Genomic DNA, 19973 nt, shown 5'->3' on the forward strand with positions numbered 1-19973 from the left:
CATCATGTCGGCCCCCTCTCTATCATGTCGGCCCCCTCTCTATCATTAGAAACAAATTAAGGTCTTTTTTAAATTCTTTTTGTTTTAAATCATTTTTCCAACAAATATTATGCACACATAGATATATTCCTAAAATACTTATTCTTGAAGTTTTAAGGGGAGGTCAAAACTGACTGGCCTAGCCTATTTTGACTGGGAGCCCAGACGAACACAATTAGCGTATGTAGATTTACATTTTAATATTTGAATCATCTTCCAAAGTGGTTTTAAACGAAAGTTATGGCGATTTGAAAATAATGAATATAACTGAAAGAACATAGATCAAAGTGTGTCATAGTGTCAAATCCCCAAAACACACCTATCAACAATTTTTGGTTAATTTCCATGGGTTTTTCTTACCTTATCATGTTTCCAACAAATAGTGTGCACATATATTCATATATTTCGTTTTAAAAGGTCCTAAAGTACTTATTCTTGAAGTTTGAAGGGGAGGTCAAAACTGACTGGCGGAGATGCATAGATGCATACATATATGCCTATATTTCGTTTTAAAAGGTCCTAGTGTACTTATTTTTGAAGTTTGAAGGGAAGCGTCACAAATTTTATAAAAAAAATTATTAAAAAAAAATCATTTTTCCAACAAATAGTGTGCACATTCTTTCTTTCTTTATTTGGTGTTTAACGTCGTTTTCAACCATTCAAGGTTATATCGCGACGGGGAAAGGGGGGAGATGGGATAGGGGAAAGGGGGGAGATGGGATAGAGCCACTTGTTAATTGTTTCTTGTTCACAAAAGCACTAATCAAAAAATTGCTCCAGGGGCTTGCAACGTAGTACAATATATGACCTTAGTGTGCACATACATATATATATATATATATATATCGTTTTAAAAGGCCCTAAAGTACTTTTTCTTAAAGTTTGAAAGGGGAGGTCAAAACTGACTTGGGGAGGGGGGGGGGTCAAAATAGGCTAGTTCAGAATGACCTCCCAGACAAAACTGACTATGTGTCAAAATGGCCTGTTACACCGGGTTGGACACGGGTTAACTGTTTGTGCAGACCCAGAGACGGTATCCATGTCCCACCCCCGTGTCACCACCCGGGCCGGCTTTCTTGAACCCGTATAGGTCAATGCTTGTTCTGATTTTGTAAATGTTCTGTCAGTTTAGTGTAATGATCTATTTTGACTTATTGCGCTACGGGACATTCCAGTTATTTTCATGCACAATTGTTATAATACTGTGTCCGTGCACTGCATGCTGAATGTGTTTATTTCTTCAGAGCGTCCATCACGGCGACAACAGTTTCACCATCCATATGCGGAGACCATGGCGAGACTTCGTGTTCACAGCGGACGACAGAGCAGGCGCAATGGACTGGGTGTACACTCTCAATGCCGCCATCTTGCTTCCCCAAAGACCTTCAGGAGGTTCACATTTTCTCACTCATGGTAAGCTTTTATTTTAGCCGTTGCAAGCTCAAAATACCTTATATATTACACCAATTTTCGTATCTCAACCAAAGCAAGAATATTGATGTCATTTCGTATAAATGCCCTGAATGTTGCCATAGATATGAAACGTTTTTCCGATTGAAGATTTCTTTTTCACGGGTCACGTGACAAATATTCCACCGCGCACTGCTCTTGATTGTTTGAGCCTGAGAAGAGACCAAATCAGCTACAGTTTTGAGTATGGGTTCGAATAGATAACAACTTACACGATGCTATATTATGTGTGTCTTGGCGATTAATTGTTCAAATCTAAATGTTGGGTGGTCTTTTGAGTCTGTATAGATTCTCCAATGGATAGTGTTGGTTTACGCTGTGTCTTGCGTTATAGCCCAATAAAGCACATTTTCTAGATCATAACTTTGATTTCCTGAATCTAATAGTTTTTATCTGCTTTGACGAATGTGTGCCAGAAAAAAACTGAATAAGATATGAAGATGAACGGAATCGGGGCTCCTGACACAGCAGGGTTGGCATAGAAAACCGCTCACAAAATTAAATTATTGTAATTAATAAGCAAAGCTACGAAGAATGTTTGATGTTTGATGTTTGATGTTTGAGCAAAAGCTAAGGAACAGAACAGCGAATTTCTTTAGAATGGCTGAAGGTCCAGTTCGCTTGAAAAAGGGTTCCTTTGGTGTGCCAACTCTTTTATATATTCAATATTCAAAATGGCGCGTTTGATAGTAGGCTTTTAACTTGATCAGCAATTGGCCTGGATGTCTTGTTATTGGAAAGTAACCTGCATGATCCAGAAACGTGTATCAATCAACTAAACTAACAAAACTCTCCCGTCTCTTTCTGTGTGTGTGTGTGTGTGTGTGTGTGTGTGTGTGTGTGTGTATGTGTGTGTGTGTGTGTGTGTGTGTGTGTGTGTGTGTGTGTGTGTGTGTGTGTGTGTGTGTGTAGTCCTTAGCCTTTTCAGACGAAGTACCTCACGTGACAACAGGGCCTCACGTGACAACCTGAATGACGCACAGGTAAGTTGATTTTATCCCACTAATCCAACGCTTTATTCAAGATAATCGTAATAACTTGATGGAGTGTTCTTGTTGCCTTCTTCTTGGACATGATTATTCATGTCATACTTTGTTATAAATACAATGACGTGTCTTCTCAACGATGAAGTATAATGTGTATGTCCGGTAAAAACACCAAGGACCTCCATTATCAAGGAATTATCAGAACTGCAGCAGGCTTGAGTTAAACCACACACTTTTATTATTTGGACAAGACGGCATATCAAACACTGATCAAGGTTTTGATTGTACTTTTTTGCAGGCCAAATTTTCTGCATACAAATGTAGAATAGATAAAATAAAGCCAACATTGAACATTTTTCTAAAGGAACTGGCCTACAGATACAAGATTAATAAGCATATCCACTGTAAAAAAAAAATTCAAAGTTGGCTTTACTTTATTTATTCTACATTTGTATAAAAAAAAAACATTGGCTTGCAATAAAATACAATCAAAACCTTCATCAGTGTTTGTCATGCCATCTTATCCAAATAATACAAGTGTGGGGTTTAGCTCAAGCCTGCTGCAGTTCAAACATTTTTTTTCATATACTGTTTCAGGTTGTTCCTTTTTGTGTGTGTTACATTTAGTCAAGTTTTGACTTGACTAAATGTTTTAACATAGATGGGGAATCGAAACGAAGGTTGTGGTGTATGTGTGTCTGTGTGTGTGTGTGTGTGTGTGTGTGTGTGTGTGTGTGTGTGTGTGGTGTGTGTGTGTGTGTATGTGTAGAGCGTTTCAGAGAAAACTACTGGACCGATCTTCATACAACTTTACATGAAAGTTCCTGAGTATGATATCGTTTTTATTCTTTTGGGATAAATGTCTTGGATGACGTCATATCCGGCATTTTGTGAAAGTTGAGGCCGCACTGTCACGCCCTCATTTTTCAATCAAATGGAATGAAATGTTGGCCAATCAAGCTTCGACGAAGTCCGGACTTTGGTATTGCATGTCAGCTCGGAGGCCTAACAAATAGTTAATGAGTTTGGTCATTACAAATCTTAAAATTGTAATTACAATTATTTTGTTATAACACGATCTAAAAATAATGTCATCTTATTCTTCATCATTTCCTGATTCCAAAAACAGATAAATATGTAATATTTGGATTAAAATCAAGCTCTGAAAAATAAATATATGAAAATTATGATAAACATTTAATTTCCAGAATCCATTTAAAACATGTTCATATTATTTCTTGTCGGTTCCTCATTCCAAAAACATATACATATGATATATTTGAATTATAAACAAGTTCAGATAGTTAAAAAGAACAAAGATACAGAAAAGCGTGCTATCCCGCTCTGCGCAACCACTACCGCGCTATACTACCTTGTCAATTTCACTACCTTTGGCACGAGCGGTGGACTGATGACTGACGGTCTTGGTGAGAGAAATAAAATGCAGTGCGTTCAGTTTCATTCTGTTAGTACGACAGCTTGACTAAATGTATTTTCGCCTCACACGACTTGTTTGTTTAGTTTGTTTGTTTTTATTACTTCTTTGATTGATATGTTAACATTTTAACAGGTCGCGTAAGGGGAAATTACTACATTTAGTCAAGCTGTGGAACTCACAGAATAAAACTGAACGAACTGTATTTTTTCACAATGACCGCAGTCCGCCTCTCGTGAAATTGACGAGCCTGTTTAGCGCGGTAGTGGTTGCGCTGTGCTGCATAGCACGCTTTTCTGTACCTCTCTTCGTTTGAACTTTCTGAGCGTGTTTTTAATCAAAACATATCATATTTATATGTTTTTGTAATGAGAAAATGATGAAAATTGAGATGAACGTAATTTTGGATCGTTTTATAAAAAAAAAAATTTTTGATTACATCTTTCAGATTTTTAATGACCAAAGTCATTAATCAATTTTTAAGCCTCCAAGCTGAAATGCAATACCAAAGTCCGGCCTTTGTCGAAGATTGCTTGGCCAATCATTTTGATTGAAAAATGAAGGTGTGACAGTGTCGCCTCAACTTTTTACAAAAAGTCGGATATGACGTCATCAAAGACATTTATTCAAAAAATGAAACAAAACTTCCGGGGATATCATACCCAGAAACTCTCATATAAAATTTCATAAAGATCGGTCCAGTAGAGTAGTTTACTCTGAATCGCTCTACACACACACACGCACACACACACACACACACACACATACACCACAACCCTCGTCTCGATTCCCGCTCTATGTTAAAACATTTAGTCAAAACTTGACTAAATGTAAAAACGCATTATCATTAGATTAGACCCTCCCATGGGCGAGAGCTGGATGTAAAAACAAGTCGCGTAAGGCGAAATTACTACATTTAGTCAAGCTGTCCAACTCACGGAATGAAACTGAACGCACTGTATTTTTTTCACCAAGACAGAACAGCTTCGTCAATCCCCGCGTGAAGGAAATCGCTCACCATCCACGTGCAAAACGCAGTGATATTGACACGCCAGATTAGCGCCGTAGCGTGTTGTGCTAAGCAGGAAAACGCGCTTTTCTGTATTCTTGTTAACTTTCTGAGCTTGTTTTGAATACAACCTATCATATCTATATGTTTTTGGAATCAGGAAATGATAAAGAATAAGATGAAATCATTTTTGGATCGATTTCTTAAATTTTAATCGTAAGATTAATTAATCTATTTTCGTTAATTGTGATCACATTTTAAGAGTAAACATGACATATGTATATATGTTTAGATTCAGAATGTGATGAAGAATACGATGCAATCAATTTTAAATCTGTTTGCGAAAAATCGATTTTAATGACAACTTTAATGAGCAAACTCATTAATTAATTTTTAAGCCTTCAAGCTGAAATGCAATACCAAAGTCCGGGCTTCGTCGAAAATTACTTGACCAAAATTTCAACCAATTTGGTTGAAAAATGAGAGCGTGACAGTGCCGCCTCAACTTTCACGAAAAGCCGGATATGACGTCATCAAAGACATTTATCAAAAAAATGAAAAAAAGTCTGGAGATACCATACTCAGGATCTCTCATGTCAAGTTTCATGTACACCACACCCTCGTCTCGATTCCCCCCTCTTCGTTAAAACATTTAGTCAAAACTTGACTACCTGTAAAAACCAACTGTTTGCTTATGCCGTTACCCTCGTTAATAAACGTCTTGTCTTGTGTCTTGTCTCACTTGTCTTTCTTGTCTTGTCTTGTCTTGTCTTCCCAGTGCAAAGGATGAGTGCACATGTACCCATGACATACTGTTGAGTGAGCTCGAGATTGTGCTTTTTCGTTCTTTATGGGAGCTAGCTTCACTCAATTCAGAGTACATATACCATTTCATTTTTAAAAACACTGTGTACGAGTAGCTACTGTATGAACCACAGACAAGAGGTTACAAGTCCTGGCTTAACTTATGTATGTTTGTCTTCTGAATAACTCATGCATGTTCTAAACAGTAGAAGCGCTGGTGAGATGGTGTATCATCAGGTCTTTGATTCCAGAGGGAGTTTCTCAACACCTGGTTCCCTAACCTGCACAGGGACGTCTATATGATCCCCCCGCACCATGTAGACACGGTGCACGTCACAAAACAACACACCCAGGGAGGTGACTTGATCGACGTGCTGAAAACTCAACAACAAATTGACAGTGATATCACCGAGCGTACAGAGGTCAGTGACGTCGTACACATAGACAGAGTGCTGAAGAAAGTCCACGACTGCATGAATAAGATCAAGGACAAAGCGGTCAGGCAGAAACAAGTTTTGATAATAATGACTCAAGGCAAATGTGGCCTATACGGCGCTGGTTCTCAAAGCCTCTACACTGGGGCAGCCAAACATATGAACAGTGACGAGGCAGAACCGTTATATTTGCAAGAGGACTTAGTTCTGGAGGAAGACTTTGTTGATCTGTTGGTCATTGATCGTAACCGGGGAGTAATGATGGGGGCAATCATACGTCAGACAGAAGAGGACCCTCATGCAGTTCAAGAAGAATTGAGGAAGGCCGCAGAATACTTAAAGAAAGCTGGAGATGTTGTCAGACGTTGTGTTCTGGGTGACTTGGACACACCACCGGCAATCCACCAGGCCATTCTCCTGCCTGACACGTCCAGACAATGTCTTCTGGAGGCGCTGCAAAACATGAATAATGTAAGTATGCAACAATGTAACACACACACACGCACAGTTTGCTGTTGTGCTTAAAAAAGTATTCTCAACAACCCGAAACATATACATTTAAAGCATCTTTGAATTAGGTAACTTGCACACTAATTTCTATTATGTTATTTTGAAGTATGGGCATTCGGGGTCTTTTACAGTGAATCGTGAAGGCCTCTTCACAGGTCCATATTAGGCGCCCATGCTCCAAATATGGACCATTGTGAATGTTTCTGTATTTAATTGTTGCTGAAAGTTTATCAAAGCGAATTCACCCATTGGGCATAATGGTTAACCTAAGAAGAAAAAAGTCGCGTAAGGCGAAATTGCTACATTTAGTCAAGCTGTCGAACTCACGGAATGAAACTGAACGCACTGTAGTTTTTCACCAAGACAGTACAGTTTCGTCAATCCCCGCGAGAAGGAAATCGCTCACCTTCCACGTGCAAAACGCAGTGAAATTAACACGCCAGAATAGCGCGGTAGCGTATTGTGCTAAGCAGGAAAGCGCGCTTTTCTGTATTCTTGTTAATTTTCGGAGCTTGTTTTGAATACAACCTATCATATCTATATGTTTTTGGAATCAGGAAATGATAAAGAATAAGATTAAATCATTTTTGGATCGATTTCTTAAATTTTTATCGTAAGACTAATTAATCTATTTTCGTTAATTGTGATCACATTTTAAGAGTAAACATGACATATGTATATATTTTTAGATTCAGAATGTGATGAAGAATACGATGCAATCAATTTTAAATCTGTTTGCGAAAAATCGATTTTAATGACAACTTTAATGAGCAAACTCATTAATTAATTTGTAAGCCTCCAAGCTGAAATGCAATACCAAAGTCCGGGCTTCGTCGAAGATTACTTGACCAAAATTTCAACCAATTTGGTTGAAAAATGAGAGCGTGACAGTGCCGCCTCAACTTTTACGAAAAGCCGGATATGACGTCATCAAAGCTATTTATCAAAAAAAAAAGAAAAAAAAAGTCTAGAGATACCATACTCAGGATCTCTCATGTCAAGTTTCATGAAGGTCGGTGCAGTAGTTTTCTCTGAATCGCTCTACACACACACACACGAAGATTGCTTGACTAATATTTCAATCAAATTTATTGTACAATTAGGGTGTGACAGTGCCGCCTCAACTTTCACAAAAAGCCGGATATGACGTCAATAAAGACATTTATCAAAAAAATTAAAAAAAACATTGGGGATATCATCATACCCAGGAACTCTCATGTAAAATTTCATAAAGATCGGTCCAGTAGTTTACTCTGAATCGCTCTACACACTCACACGCACAGACAGACACACACACACACACAGACACACACACACACACACACACACACACACACACACACACATACACACACACACACACACAACCATAAAGAGAGAGAGAGAGAGGGGGGAGAGAGAGAGGTGGATGGAGGGAGGGAGGGAGAGAGAGACAATGACAATCACAAATCTTTATTTCGAGGGTAACGAATAAGCATAGATATGCTTTGTTGCATCTGGCCCTCGCCCTAAAGAAGGACTAAACTATTTTACTTCAACTATCATCAGGAGGGGGGGGGGGGGGTGGTGTGGGGAAAAATGGTTACATAAAAACATAATTACTGGTAGAACATATAGGTTTATGTACATGAAGCGCATTATAAGTATAGAAGCATTGTAGATCATAAGGTAGTGTTCAACACTGGGTGTAAAGAAAGAAAGATAAACACAAAGTAAGCATACTTTGCAACAATACATTAACTCAGCAAAACAATGTATCAACGAGCCAAATCTTCGTGATTTTGTCGCAAATAAACAACTTAATGAACAACTTAATGAACAACTGTATCCAAAGAGAACATACCAATCAAGGTATTGTGTATACAGCTCATTGAATGGAAAGACTATGTGGTTCTTTAAGAACTTCCTGGCTTGATATGAGAGAGAGCTTATTTTGAACTGCAAAAACAAGCGTAGCCGGGTCGAGGCGCAGTACAGTCGTGATGTAGTTTTTTGTTCATGGCCCCCGTTACACAGCTCTACGTTTTTACGACGACCATGCCGATCACTCCGATCTGAAAAAGTTATCAAGTCGAGGCTCACCGTCAAAATCCAGCACAATGCAAATTAAAAAAACTGCATCACGACTGTACACGACTACGTTTGTTTTGTGCAGTTCAACATAAGCGAGGGGAGAGCGTGCAAGCTTCCCGACCTAGCACATCCCATTACGAACAAACCAATCTCATGGAGATCCTGCCACGTTTGGCCCACGATTGGACACGCTCTCGGACACTTTTCCGTCGTAGCAGAAGCAGCGGTATTAGTGCCATGTGCTCGATTTTGACGGCGATATGCCCCGATTTTAACTTTTTCAGATCGGCGTGATCAGCATGGTCGTAGCAAGGACGTAACGCTGTGTGACGGGGGCCTTACAACCAAATCACACACAGACGCCGCTTCTACTACGTTGTAAAATTGTCCGAGAGCGTGGCCAACCGTGGGCCAAACGTGGGAGGATCTCCATGAGCGTGGTTTGATCGGAGTGAGGTCGGGAAGCTGCACGTTCTCCCCTCGCTTGCACAAAAGCCGGGTCGTGGCCTACAGGAAGCGTGGCAAAGTATCATTAGGAACGTAGCGGGACCGCCATTATCGTAGGGGAAGGGCCCCTAATATGGACCACTTTTTGTTTATTGCTGATAACAAGCTTGTTTTCTTGCGAAGAAGTTTCATTTTGTGGTTGGTAGTCCTTCTCTCTTAGTTTAACCGCTATTAGGCCTAATTAGAGTGAAATAGCTTTGATAGACCTTTAGCAAAAATTAAATACAGAAAAAATCACAAATGGTCCATATTAGGAGCCTGGGCGCCCAATATGGACCAGTGAAGCGGCCTTCACGAATCACTGTAAAAAGCCCCCTATACTTCAAAATAACATGATACAACTTAGTGTGCAAGTCAGACTAATTCAAATATGCTTTAGATTTAGCTGTTTCGGGTTGATGAGAGCATTATTTGAAGCACACCAGGAAACTGAAGAAGCTTATCAAAAACAGAATGAAAATAAGTGAAATTATCAACTTCCCCCCCAAAAAGACTATTTGTTATATATTTTTTAAATCTCGAGGGCTAGTTATAGGTTATTTTCAGCAAGCTTCTTAATGAATTAATTAAAATTGTCTTTAGTTTTTATTTTCTTCGATTTGTTGAAGGTGGTCCATATTAGGGGACTCACACATGTATACTTTGAGGTTTTGCTATAATTTTTTGTTTGCAGTAGAAACTCGGGGTACACAATGTTAAAATGTAACAAATACTGTCTTAGCTGTCATATATAGCCATTTTAGAGTTATGAAAGTTTTGGCTGTGGACAGAAGCTAGTCTGTTTTAAGCGTCAACTTAAGAGTGAACACTGCTAAAAGTGAAAAAAAGCGAAAAAGCCTAACGGTTTTGAGGTTTGTGTTTCTGCAACTGGTTTTACATGTGCAACTTATCTAGAGAGGGTGAATAAAGCGAATGAAGTTGTTTTGAGCGCTCTAGCGCCGTTAGTTTGTCAGAACAGGAGGTGGTCCATTATAGGAGCCGGTCCATATTAGGAGCCTTTCCCCTACAGGCAGCGTGGTAGCATTGTGGTGAGATCTCTGTGGTCGTGATAAAACCACCATCAGGTACCTTCATCTTCGAAGGTGGGGTATAATCGCCGTCAAAATCCAGCACATGGCAAATTAAACAAAACTGCATCAAGACTGTACAATATCTGTACTGCGCCACGACCCGGCTACGCTTGTTTTGTGCAGTTCAAAATAAGCGTAGGGAGAGCGTGCAGCTTCGCGACCTAGCAGATCCCACCCCGACTAAACCACGCTCATGGAGTAATGAAGATCCTCCATCCTTTGTCCCAAGATTGGCCACGCTCTGGATTTTGACGGTGACATGCCCCGGTTTGATCACTTTTTCAGATTGGCGTGATCGGCATGGTCGTGGTAATGACGTAGCGCTGTGTGACGGGGCCCTAACCTTGCTGACAAGAACATCACTTTCAGAACACTGAGGTAGCTTCGTTGGCGTCAATTTGCGGTATTTTTGAAAACGACGTCATTTGAGTTTTACGTGACGCTAGTCGCTCAAAACGGGCAGACAGCTTTCTATTATATGCGGAAACACTATCATTATTATGCAGAGCTTGATAAATAAATCTTCGTGTAATCTTCCGCGTTGTTTGCAGTCCGTGTGTGTTGACCTCAGACAGGTTTCACAATCTTCAATCACAGACTTCCTTTTTTTTCAACAAAATCAATCTTGACAGAGATCTTTGAAATAGTGTTTTTATTAAAGCCTTACATCCTCCTGGATGGAATCAAGACAAAAACTTGTATGGAGACGCATTCTTGTCGACATAATGTGATAGCTTGTTACAGTACTCTATCAAACAAAGGGATAGACGTAAACAGAATTGGGTAACGATTTATTCAAAGAATATTGTCCAGAGGCTTTAATAAATTAAGCAATAACAATGCAAGCAAAATATCATTTCCGAGCTCAGTGAAAAAAGCAGCAAATAAGGACTAATTGTGGGAATTCCGTTCTTCTGAACTGCTATTTCGCTGTGATGCACGTCATGAGCATACCTTCAAAAGTAACAATGTTAATTGCACTCCATTTCTCACTTTAAAAAAAAAGTAGTATCATTGACCAATAGAAAAAAAACGAGTTTGGAATTTTTTTTGCATATCTGCCGTGTAAAGGCAGAAGGAAGCAAGTCCATGAAACATAGTTTCGAGAAAATCGACTTTTTGTGTTTGCATCAATGTTTTGGAATGAAAAGCCTAAAATGATGTTTTTGTTTGCTGATAACATGAAGGGCATTATTGTGCGTTTCTGCTATGAATATTAAAACCCTCTTTTGATTCATCACTTAGAAATAATGATTTTTGTGGACTTACTGCCTTTTGCCGAATTAATTCCCCAAACTCATTCACTCAAAAATAATGGTAAAAGGCAGTAAGAGGACATACTGCTTTCTGCCAAATTATATCCCGACTTAAATCTTATTTTTAAAAAATGGCAAAAAGCAGCATTGGACTTACTGCTTTCTGCCATATTATATCCTGGTCGATATATCTGGCTGAGAAAAGGGCATAGAGCAGCAAGTGGACTTACTGCTTTCTGCTAATTTATTATCTCCGAAAATTGAAAGTAAAAGAAAATACACGCAACACTGCTTTTGGAACTTTTTTTCAAATGTGACTTTACGTCCAATGATTTCGTGAATTTCTGAATGCACAAACAACTTCCTTGGTGAACAATCTTGTATTTTCTTTTGTAATTAACTGAGACAAATGTTCCCGTTTTCTGAAATTTCAACACATGCTCAAGTTAGTCTTTGTCTTGGTTCCTCGTTTTGCTTATCATTCTGTGGTCGCTCACTCATGATTAACTTTATTGTTAATCCGTTCTTGTGTCATTGGTATCGTTTAAAAAGACCATTATTTTTAATACAAGTCTTGATACTCTCTTTTGATATTCACAAGACAAATATTGACTTGAACGCAAGTCTTCATTAAAATAAAAAATCTAAGAAAACGTTTACACACACACACACACGCTTTTTATCCTGCTGCTTGTCTGTAACACACACACACACACACACACACACACACACACACACACACACACACACACACACACACACACACACACACACACACACTTTTCTTTCCTTCTCACTGTCTTTCTCGCTTTCGTTTGCTAATAAGAATTAGAATCCAGGATCTGACAATAAGACGTTTTATTTATTGAGTTTGAGTCTTGACTAACGATTTACAAAGGACACAAAATTAAAGCAACAGCATGACAAAAATAACTAGTGTGTCAAGCCGCCATTATACCAGAATTAAGAATAGGTCATCGTGCAGTCTTGATTTCCAAAGTACATGAAATTAAAGCAACAGCATGACAAAAAGAACTGGTTTGACAAGCCGCCATTATACCAGAATTAACAATAGATAATCGTGCAGTCTTGATTTTCAAAGGACACAAAATTAAAGCAACAGCAAGACAAAAAGAAATGGTTTGACAAACCGCCATTATACCAGAGTTAACAATATTATCGTGCAGTGTTGACTTTCAGCTGAAGTGTTCCACTTTTGAACAAAATTTGTTTAATTAGTCTTGAAAACTGTGTGATGAACTATATAAACATTTGTAGTTGTACACCATTTGCTACATTTGCTAGTAGAATTACATAGTAATTCACACACTGTCCACAAACATTGTAGTTGAGTGTTCAACTAGCAAAACCACAAACCTGCAAACTATGATGTAGTATATTTATTTATCACCCCATCTACACCAGTTACAGTCTACATCCCTTCTAAAACTATTCACTGACATTCTGCCATCCGACTGATGACAATTATCAACTACAGCGATTAACTGGATGCAGATTTTTTTCCATGAGCCTGTTTTGATAACTAACAAACAACATACAACCCCCCCCCCCCACCTCCTCCCCCTCCTCGTCCCCACGTTCTGCATCTCTGCGCTCAGCATCTGTTATTGTCAAACTGAAAGTTGTCAGTATTACTCATCTTCCTCTTCTTTGGCCCATAACCGTCGTATGCTGCTGACATTTTCATTTGGGCAAGTTCCATTGTGGCCTCTTCTCCTGCAAGCCGAGGTGGTTGTATCTCGCAGTTGCAACCTGCCAGCAACGCTTACACATCTGTCAAATGAAAAAGGCAGCAAAAGTGAGACATTTTATTGACAAATCTCCTCCCCACCCTCCTTCACATCATCCTTCTCCTCTCCCGCGCACATCACCTACCCCCCCCCCCCCCCCCGGGCTACTATAATGACAAACGATTACTGCTGCTGCTGCTGATACTAATACTACTGCAACTTTCTTTCTTTATTTGGTGTTTAACGTCGTTTTCAACCATTCAAGGTTATATCGCGACGGGGAAAGGGGGGAGATGGGATAGAGCCACTTGTCAATTGTTTCTTGTTCACAAAAGCACTAATCAAAATTTGCTCCAGGGGCTTGCAACGTAGAACAATATACTACCTTACTGGGAGAATGCAAGTTTGCAGTACAAAGGACTTAACATTTCTTACACACTGCTTGACTAAAATCTTTACAAAAATTGACTATATTCTATACAAGAAACACTTAACAAGGGTAAAAGGAGAAACAGAATCCGTTAGTCGCAACTTACGACATGCTGGGGAGCATCGGGTAAATTCTTCCCCCTAACCCGCGGGGGGCAATACTACTGCAACGAAAATGATGTAAAGATGTTGCTCGTTTTAAAATATACCTCTTCAGCCCGAGAAAAGAAAGGAATGAAAAAATTTTGCACGCTATTTTTGGCTGTGTCAGTGAAACATACCTTGTTTTGGGCCCTTGAACATAAAGGGTCAGTGGTGGCGAGTATCCCTCAGTGTGCTGCAGCTGTCGTCGCTGCCTGTCCCACTTCGACTCACATTTCTGTCAAATACAATAGGACATAATACTTATTCCGATGGTTGGAAGCACAAAGAGACCGGAGAACAATCCTCCAGTATAATGTCATACTGTTCCAGATCTAACACGCTGTCAGCGCTCAAGACCACAAGTCACTCATTCTAGATCAAAACAACTATCTCTTTGTATTAGAAACATGCTAAATGCATCCATAAATATCATGATGAAAATACGGAGCAGAAGTGAATAGTCAAGAAGTCACGGTAGAAGTAGCGTACAACAACAAAACTATAATAAATGGGCATTTGAACTATGGCATTTTACTTGCTAGCTCCGTAATGCAAGTGCACATTAGAATACCCAAATCAGTCAGAAAATCAGTGTTGTCGTTGTAAATTCTCATACACCTATTGAGAGAGAGTCATTTCAGACCGGAACGCAAAACTGCCAACAACAAAAATGAAACAAACAAACTAACTTTCTGTTGCTTCGGATAGTTGAACACGTCATCGCCATTTTCCCCGACAAAGGCCAGGGAAATAATGATACAATAAGCTTAGTTCTGATTGGTTAACCGCAGTCAGGATTACAAAAGGGTGAACGCGATTGGCTAATGGACATAGAGCGCTAAACCATGCAAACTCGTTTTGAGGCTTGCAAGGAAGTAAGTCCAGTGCAAACCTGAAAACCAAAAGTCCCTGGACTTGCTTCCATTTGCCGAGGTTTTTTTTTGTGGACTTACTTCTTCAAAAAGTCCATAAATATTGATCGCACATCTTAGAAATTTTGACACAAGATGCGCCTTTTCCCCTCTGCATTATGATATGAAAATCTCATTTTTACCAAATTTGGACTTACTGCCTTCTGCCAATACACGGCAGAATATTCTTGGGGAATAAATACCTGAAAATGTAACCCTACCCTCTAAATGGTGACATCATGACAGCGAAAAAAAATATACAGAACAAGTCATGTGAAGCGATAATAAAACATTAAGTTGGTTTGAAACTAAAAGATCAACATTGGAATCAGGGACGAGTCATTAACAATGCTAGTGAGATTTGGCTAGCCGAAACCAGAAGACCGAGACGGGTTGCCTCCGCGAAGAATATGAACAAAACGGGCGATTTTTTCTCATTTGAGCAGATTTTCACACTAAGCATGACATATCTGTTTATACATTGGGATCCAGGAAATCCAAAGGATACAATGCAATAACTTTTGAATCTGTAATCAAAAGTGTTATTGTTATTTGCAATTTTTAGAATGTTATGTACCAAATTTTATAATACATTTCATAACTTGACGAAATGTAAAACAAGTCGCGTAAAGCGATATAAAAACATGTAGTCAATCTATAGGCATCAAATTGAAGGATAAACTAAAAAAAAAAAAACAGTCCGATCGGCGAGACTAAATTCAGATAGTCTCGGCTAACCATACCCGAAAACCGTCACGGATCACACTCATCTCCGCGAAGCATACTCAACCTGTTTTCTTTAATTCTGAACGCGTTTTTAAAGTAAACATAACATATGTATATATATATATATTTTAAATCAGGAGAAGATAAGAAGTACAATGCAGTAGTGTTTGAATCTGTAATGAAATATTCGTTTTTGATGACAATTTTAATGAGCGAACTAATTCACTTATTTTCAAGCTACCTGGCTCAAATGCAATATCAAAGTCCCGACTTAATCAAAGATTACTTAACAGGTCCGCCTCAACTATCACAAAAACGGAAATGACGTCATCAAAGACTGTGGCAGAGTACCTTAACGCAGTCCTAGTATATCCACTACTGACTGAACTGTGGCATAGTACCTGGACGCAGTCCCAGTATATCCACTACAGACTGAACTGTGGCACAGTACATGGACGCTGTCCCAGTATATCCACTACTGACTGAAACTTAATGTCTTGCATTTTCTACAACAACTACTCTGCACACATAAGAAAACCCAACCCCTCTCGCACGCACACATGCAAGTACGCACGCATCAACACTCACGCATCAACACTCACACACACACACACACACACACACACACACACACACACACACACACACACACACACACACACACACAAGCTAACACAAACGAACACGTGCGCACAACGCTCGCGCGCACGCTTACACACACACACACACACACACACACGCACACTCACGCACGCACGCACGCACATGCACACACATACGCACACGCACGCACACACACACACACACACACAAACGAACACGTGCGCGCAACGCTCGGCCGCACGCACACACACGCACACACACACACACACACACACACACACACAGCTAGATAATACATCATCTGATATGTTTCCTTGTTCATATGCTTTTTTCAAGTCATAAACGTAAACAATGAATGGTTTTACTGGGATTTTGTGCAGCGTTTTGTATTATCTGCGTTGTTGTCGGATTTAAATACTCTCTCAAAAACTGGGTATCTAATCACGACCGATAAGATTTTCCCCTTTTCGATTAAAAAGTACAATGAGATTTAGTCAGAACCATAACATTATTCTTCCAAAAACACTTATTAACATCCATGTACCGTAAAAGAAACACAACTCTGTTCATCAAATTATCTCACCCTTTGCAAGAAACGTATGGCGAAGGCACATTTCGCGCCGCGGTGCAGATGACGCAATTAACTCTCGTGACGAAACGATTGGTTCGTGACGTCGCGTCATCAACCGTTTATGAATGGCCCTTGTATGAATGGCATTCTTTCTGTTGGGATGACGTGTGAACCTCATCATCAGTGACTTGGACAATCGGTCGGATTTAGGTATCCCCGAAGTCGGTCGGAATTGGATACACTTACCCTACACTCTTCCACACTGACAGGCGCACGCGCACGTACGCACGCACATATGCAACAATAACAATGACAAAAATCAAACTTTTAAAAGCACTTGAAAGTTAATAAACAAAGCAACTATTGATTCCCTACGATTATATGATCGTGACTGGCTCTCTTTCCAAGTTGGAACGTTTTCAATCTGCTGTCTGACGTCATCAAAGTGTTGAAAAACGTACGGCGATGTCTATAAAACTCTCACTTGACCACAACATTCACATTGCAGTACATTCAAGGATTGAAAAAAAACACTGGCATTCATCAGACACAGTGATTGAATGTTGTTATTTTACACATGAATCTGTTTAAAATTTGGTAAGAAATGACCGTCAATAGTGCCGGACGGTCGTGAGAATTCAAGGTTTTCAGAGACAGACATGACAGTAAATAACGTGTTCTGAAATAAACACGTGCTGAAACATTCTTCAGTCAGCCAGTTGATCATCTGCCTGACAACGGATAGGAAGTGTAAAATTGGTCGCATCATGACAATTTGCTGTGAAAGGCGGTTATAGCAGACGATTTGTCTGCCGGGCGGTCGTGAGAAAAAATGAGACAGACACCTTGCCCGAGTGACTAGACAGTAAATAACGTGCTCTGAAATAAACACATGCCGAAAAATTCTTTAGTCAGCCAGTTGATCATCTGCCTGACAACGGATAGGAAGTGTAAAATTGGTTGCATCATGACAATTTGCTGTGTATGGCGGTTATAGCAGACGATTTGTCTGCAGGGCGGTCGTGAGAAAAAATGAGACAGACATCTTGCCCGAGTTACTAGACAGTAAATAACGTGCTCTGAAATAAACACATGCCGAAAAATTATTAGTCAGCCAGTTCATTATCTGCCTGACAACGGATAGGAAGTGTAAAATTGGTTGCATCATGACAATTTGCTGTGTATGGCGGTTATAGCAGACGATTTGTCTGCAGGGCGGTCGTGAGAAAAAATGAGACAGACACCTTGCTGAGTGACAAAATGACCAAGCGCAAGTAGAATAAGCCGTAGTTAGCCTTTCAAAACCCTTTCATGTCGTGATTTGATGGAAATTGCTACTTATTAAAAGCATGTTACGTCCAAACCTTTTAACAGCCATTCCAACTGAACAGATTTGTAATTAACGTTTTTGAGACAGACACATTTAGAAAAAAGACCGTTTACTTCACATGCGATTGTATCGACTAAATATAAACACATTCATTGTGGTTTTTTTGTAACTAAGTGTGTTCATCTATCTCTGTTCTTTGGTTTCTAATGTACTTTTAACTGGATTTCTTTGTGTGTTTTTGTACTGGTGCCTTTGTCTATTGCAATGTGGCTAAAAAGGGAAATCGTGTCTGTCTCATTTCTCACGACCGACCTACCTTTTTCGCTGGTGGGGAATACAAACTTGACTTAAATTCGATCAAAGTTTATTTTTCATATGTAAATTCCGAAGACATTCGACACAGACCAGTGAAAATTCACGACTAAACAAAACGAAACATTTTATTTAATATCAAAGTCAGGGACATACCCGACTCTGAAGACTGTGAAACCTGTCCTCAGTTGCAGAAGTTGGAGCAGTGTCTGGGCGTGAAGGCAGGGCAAAGGGTCGACAAGTGGTGTCTCTGTCTCGATGATATGACAGACGACACCAGACGGGACGCCTGGTGGGACACCTGCTGGAAGGGGGGAAAGGCAGGGGACCCCGCAATGAAGGGAGGTTCCACCTATGAAAAGCTTGTGGCAAGGTACTGTTGATTTTGTTAATTACGTCGTTCGAGTAACCACACACATTCCATACACTATTACTGAGTCTGTGTGTCTTTCTGTCTGTCTGTCTGTCTGTCTGTCTGTCTGTCTGTCTGTCTGTCTGTCTGTCTGTCTCTCTCTCTCTCTCTCTCTCTCTCTCTCTCTCTCTCTCTCTCTCTCTCTCTCTCTCTCTCTCTCTCTCTCTCTCTCTCTCTCTCTCTCATTTCTCTGTATATTTATGTATGCGACTTTCTGTGTGCTAGCATGTCTTGTTTTATGCCTCTGTATGTCCTTGTATTTTCCACTCTTGTTTTTTTACAATACAATACAATACAATACAATAACTTTATTAATCTCTAAAAGAGAAATTGCATTGCTGAGCGTTTGTGTCCGTAATAATAACATACATAAAACATTCAAAATAAACATTTGTTCTTTGTCCTGAGAAAATATAGCACATTGGTTATCACATAAGAAAGTATATTAAAAATAAATTAACATGCATTCACCATCAACAATGCACAAAAGAAAGTCAGCACCTTGCGTGTGTTGTGTGTGTGTCTGTGTGTTGTGTGTGTGTGTGTGTGTCTGTGTGTGTGTGTTGTGTGTGTGTGTCACGTGTGTGTGTGTTGTGTGTGTGTCTGTGTGTTGTGTGTGTGTGTGTTGTGTGGGTGTGGCCGGTGTGTGTGTGGTGTGTGTGTGTGTGTGTGTGTGTGTGTTGTGTGTGTGTTGTGTGTGTGTGTGTTGTGTGGGTGTGGCCGGTGTGGGTGTGTGTATGGTGTGTGTTTGTGTGGTGTGGTGTGTGTGTGGTGTGGGTGTGGTGTGTGCTCACAAGCTTACATAAAATGTTATATTAATCAATGCAGGTTCTCCGTACCACTGGCAACGGTACAGGTTTACCTTTGCCGCAAGCCGCGACTACAGCTGTGGACCCAGGGCCATTTTGTTCAGGCTGTCGGGGAAGAACATGGCAGACCCATGTCTTGCCTTGCCCTTTTCCCGGAACAGTTTGAAGTCCTGGAGCACACGCCAAACCACGACGACGACGACATTAGGATCTTCAGGGGCGCGCCCGGGGTAGGGAAATCGATCATTTTAATTCTAAGGGGTTCCTACTGGATGAGGAAGTATCGCCGCACCGTCTTTGTTCTTCAGACGAGTGACGATGGTACAGCTGCCGCCTACCTGGTTAGACATCAGTTGAGCAAAACAGTCGGACAGGGCGCCGG

General features: G+C 40.0%; 2 protein-coding genes and 1 long non-coding RNA gene across 5 annotated transcripts in view; 2 read left to right on the plus strand and 1 right to left on the minus strand.

Annotated features, from left to right (window-relative positions):
• Positions 1 to 19973, plus strand: part of LOC138950262 (uncharacterized) — a 323654-nt gene that overhangs the window by 202459 nt on the left and 101222 nt on the right. The gene's annotated exons all lie outside the window — the stretch shown is intronic.
• LOC138951286 (uncharacterized) overlaps positions 1269 to 19973 on the plus strand; it is a 21871-nt gene continuing 3166 nt past the window's right edge. Inside the window, exons 1-5 of the mRNA XM_070322916.1 lie at positions 1269 to 1452; positions 2422 to 2492; positions 5995 to 6648; positions 18559 to 18743; positions 19611 to 19973. The exon at positions 19611 to 19973 is cut by the window's right edge and continues 138 nt beyond it. Of these exons, the coding sequence (XP_070179017.1) occupies positions 1320 to 1452; positions 2422 to 2492; positions 5995 to 6648; positions 18559 to 18743; positions 19611 to 19973 (1406 nt within the window). The 5' untranslated portion in view covers positions 1269 to 1319. The remainder of the gene's footprint in view (positions 1453 to 2421; positions 2493 to 5994; positions 6649 to 18558; positions 18744 to 19610) is intronic.
• Positions 12437 to 14552, minus strand: LOC138950231 (uncharacterized). The gene is made up of 2 exons (XR_011450565.1): positions 14055 to 14552; positions 12437 to 13387 (listed from the first exon to the last, which is right to left on the minus strand). It is a non-coding gene; the product is annotated as an uncharacterized lncRNA (long non-coding RNA).

This window comes from Littorina saxatilis, linkage group LG16 (assembly GCF_037325665.1).
Source record: "Littorina saxatilis isolate snail1 linkage group LG16, US_GU_Lsax_2.0, whole genome shotgun sequence".
NCBI lineage: Eukaryota > Metazoa > Mollusca > Gastropoda > Littorinimorpha > Littorinidae > Littorina > Littorina saxatilis.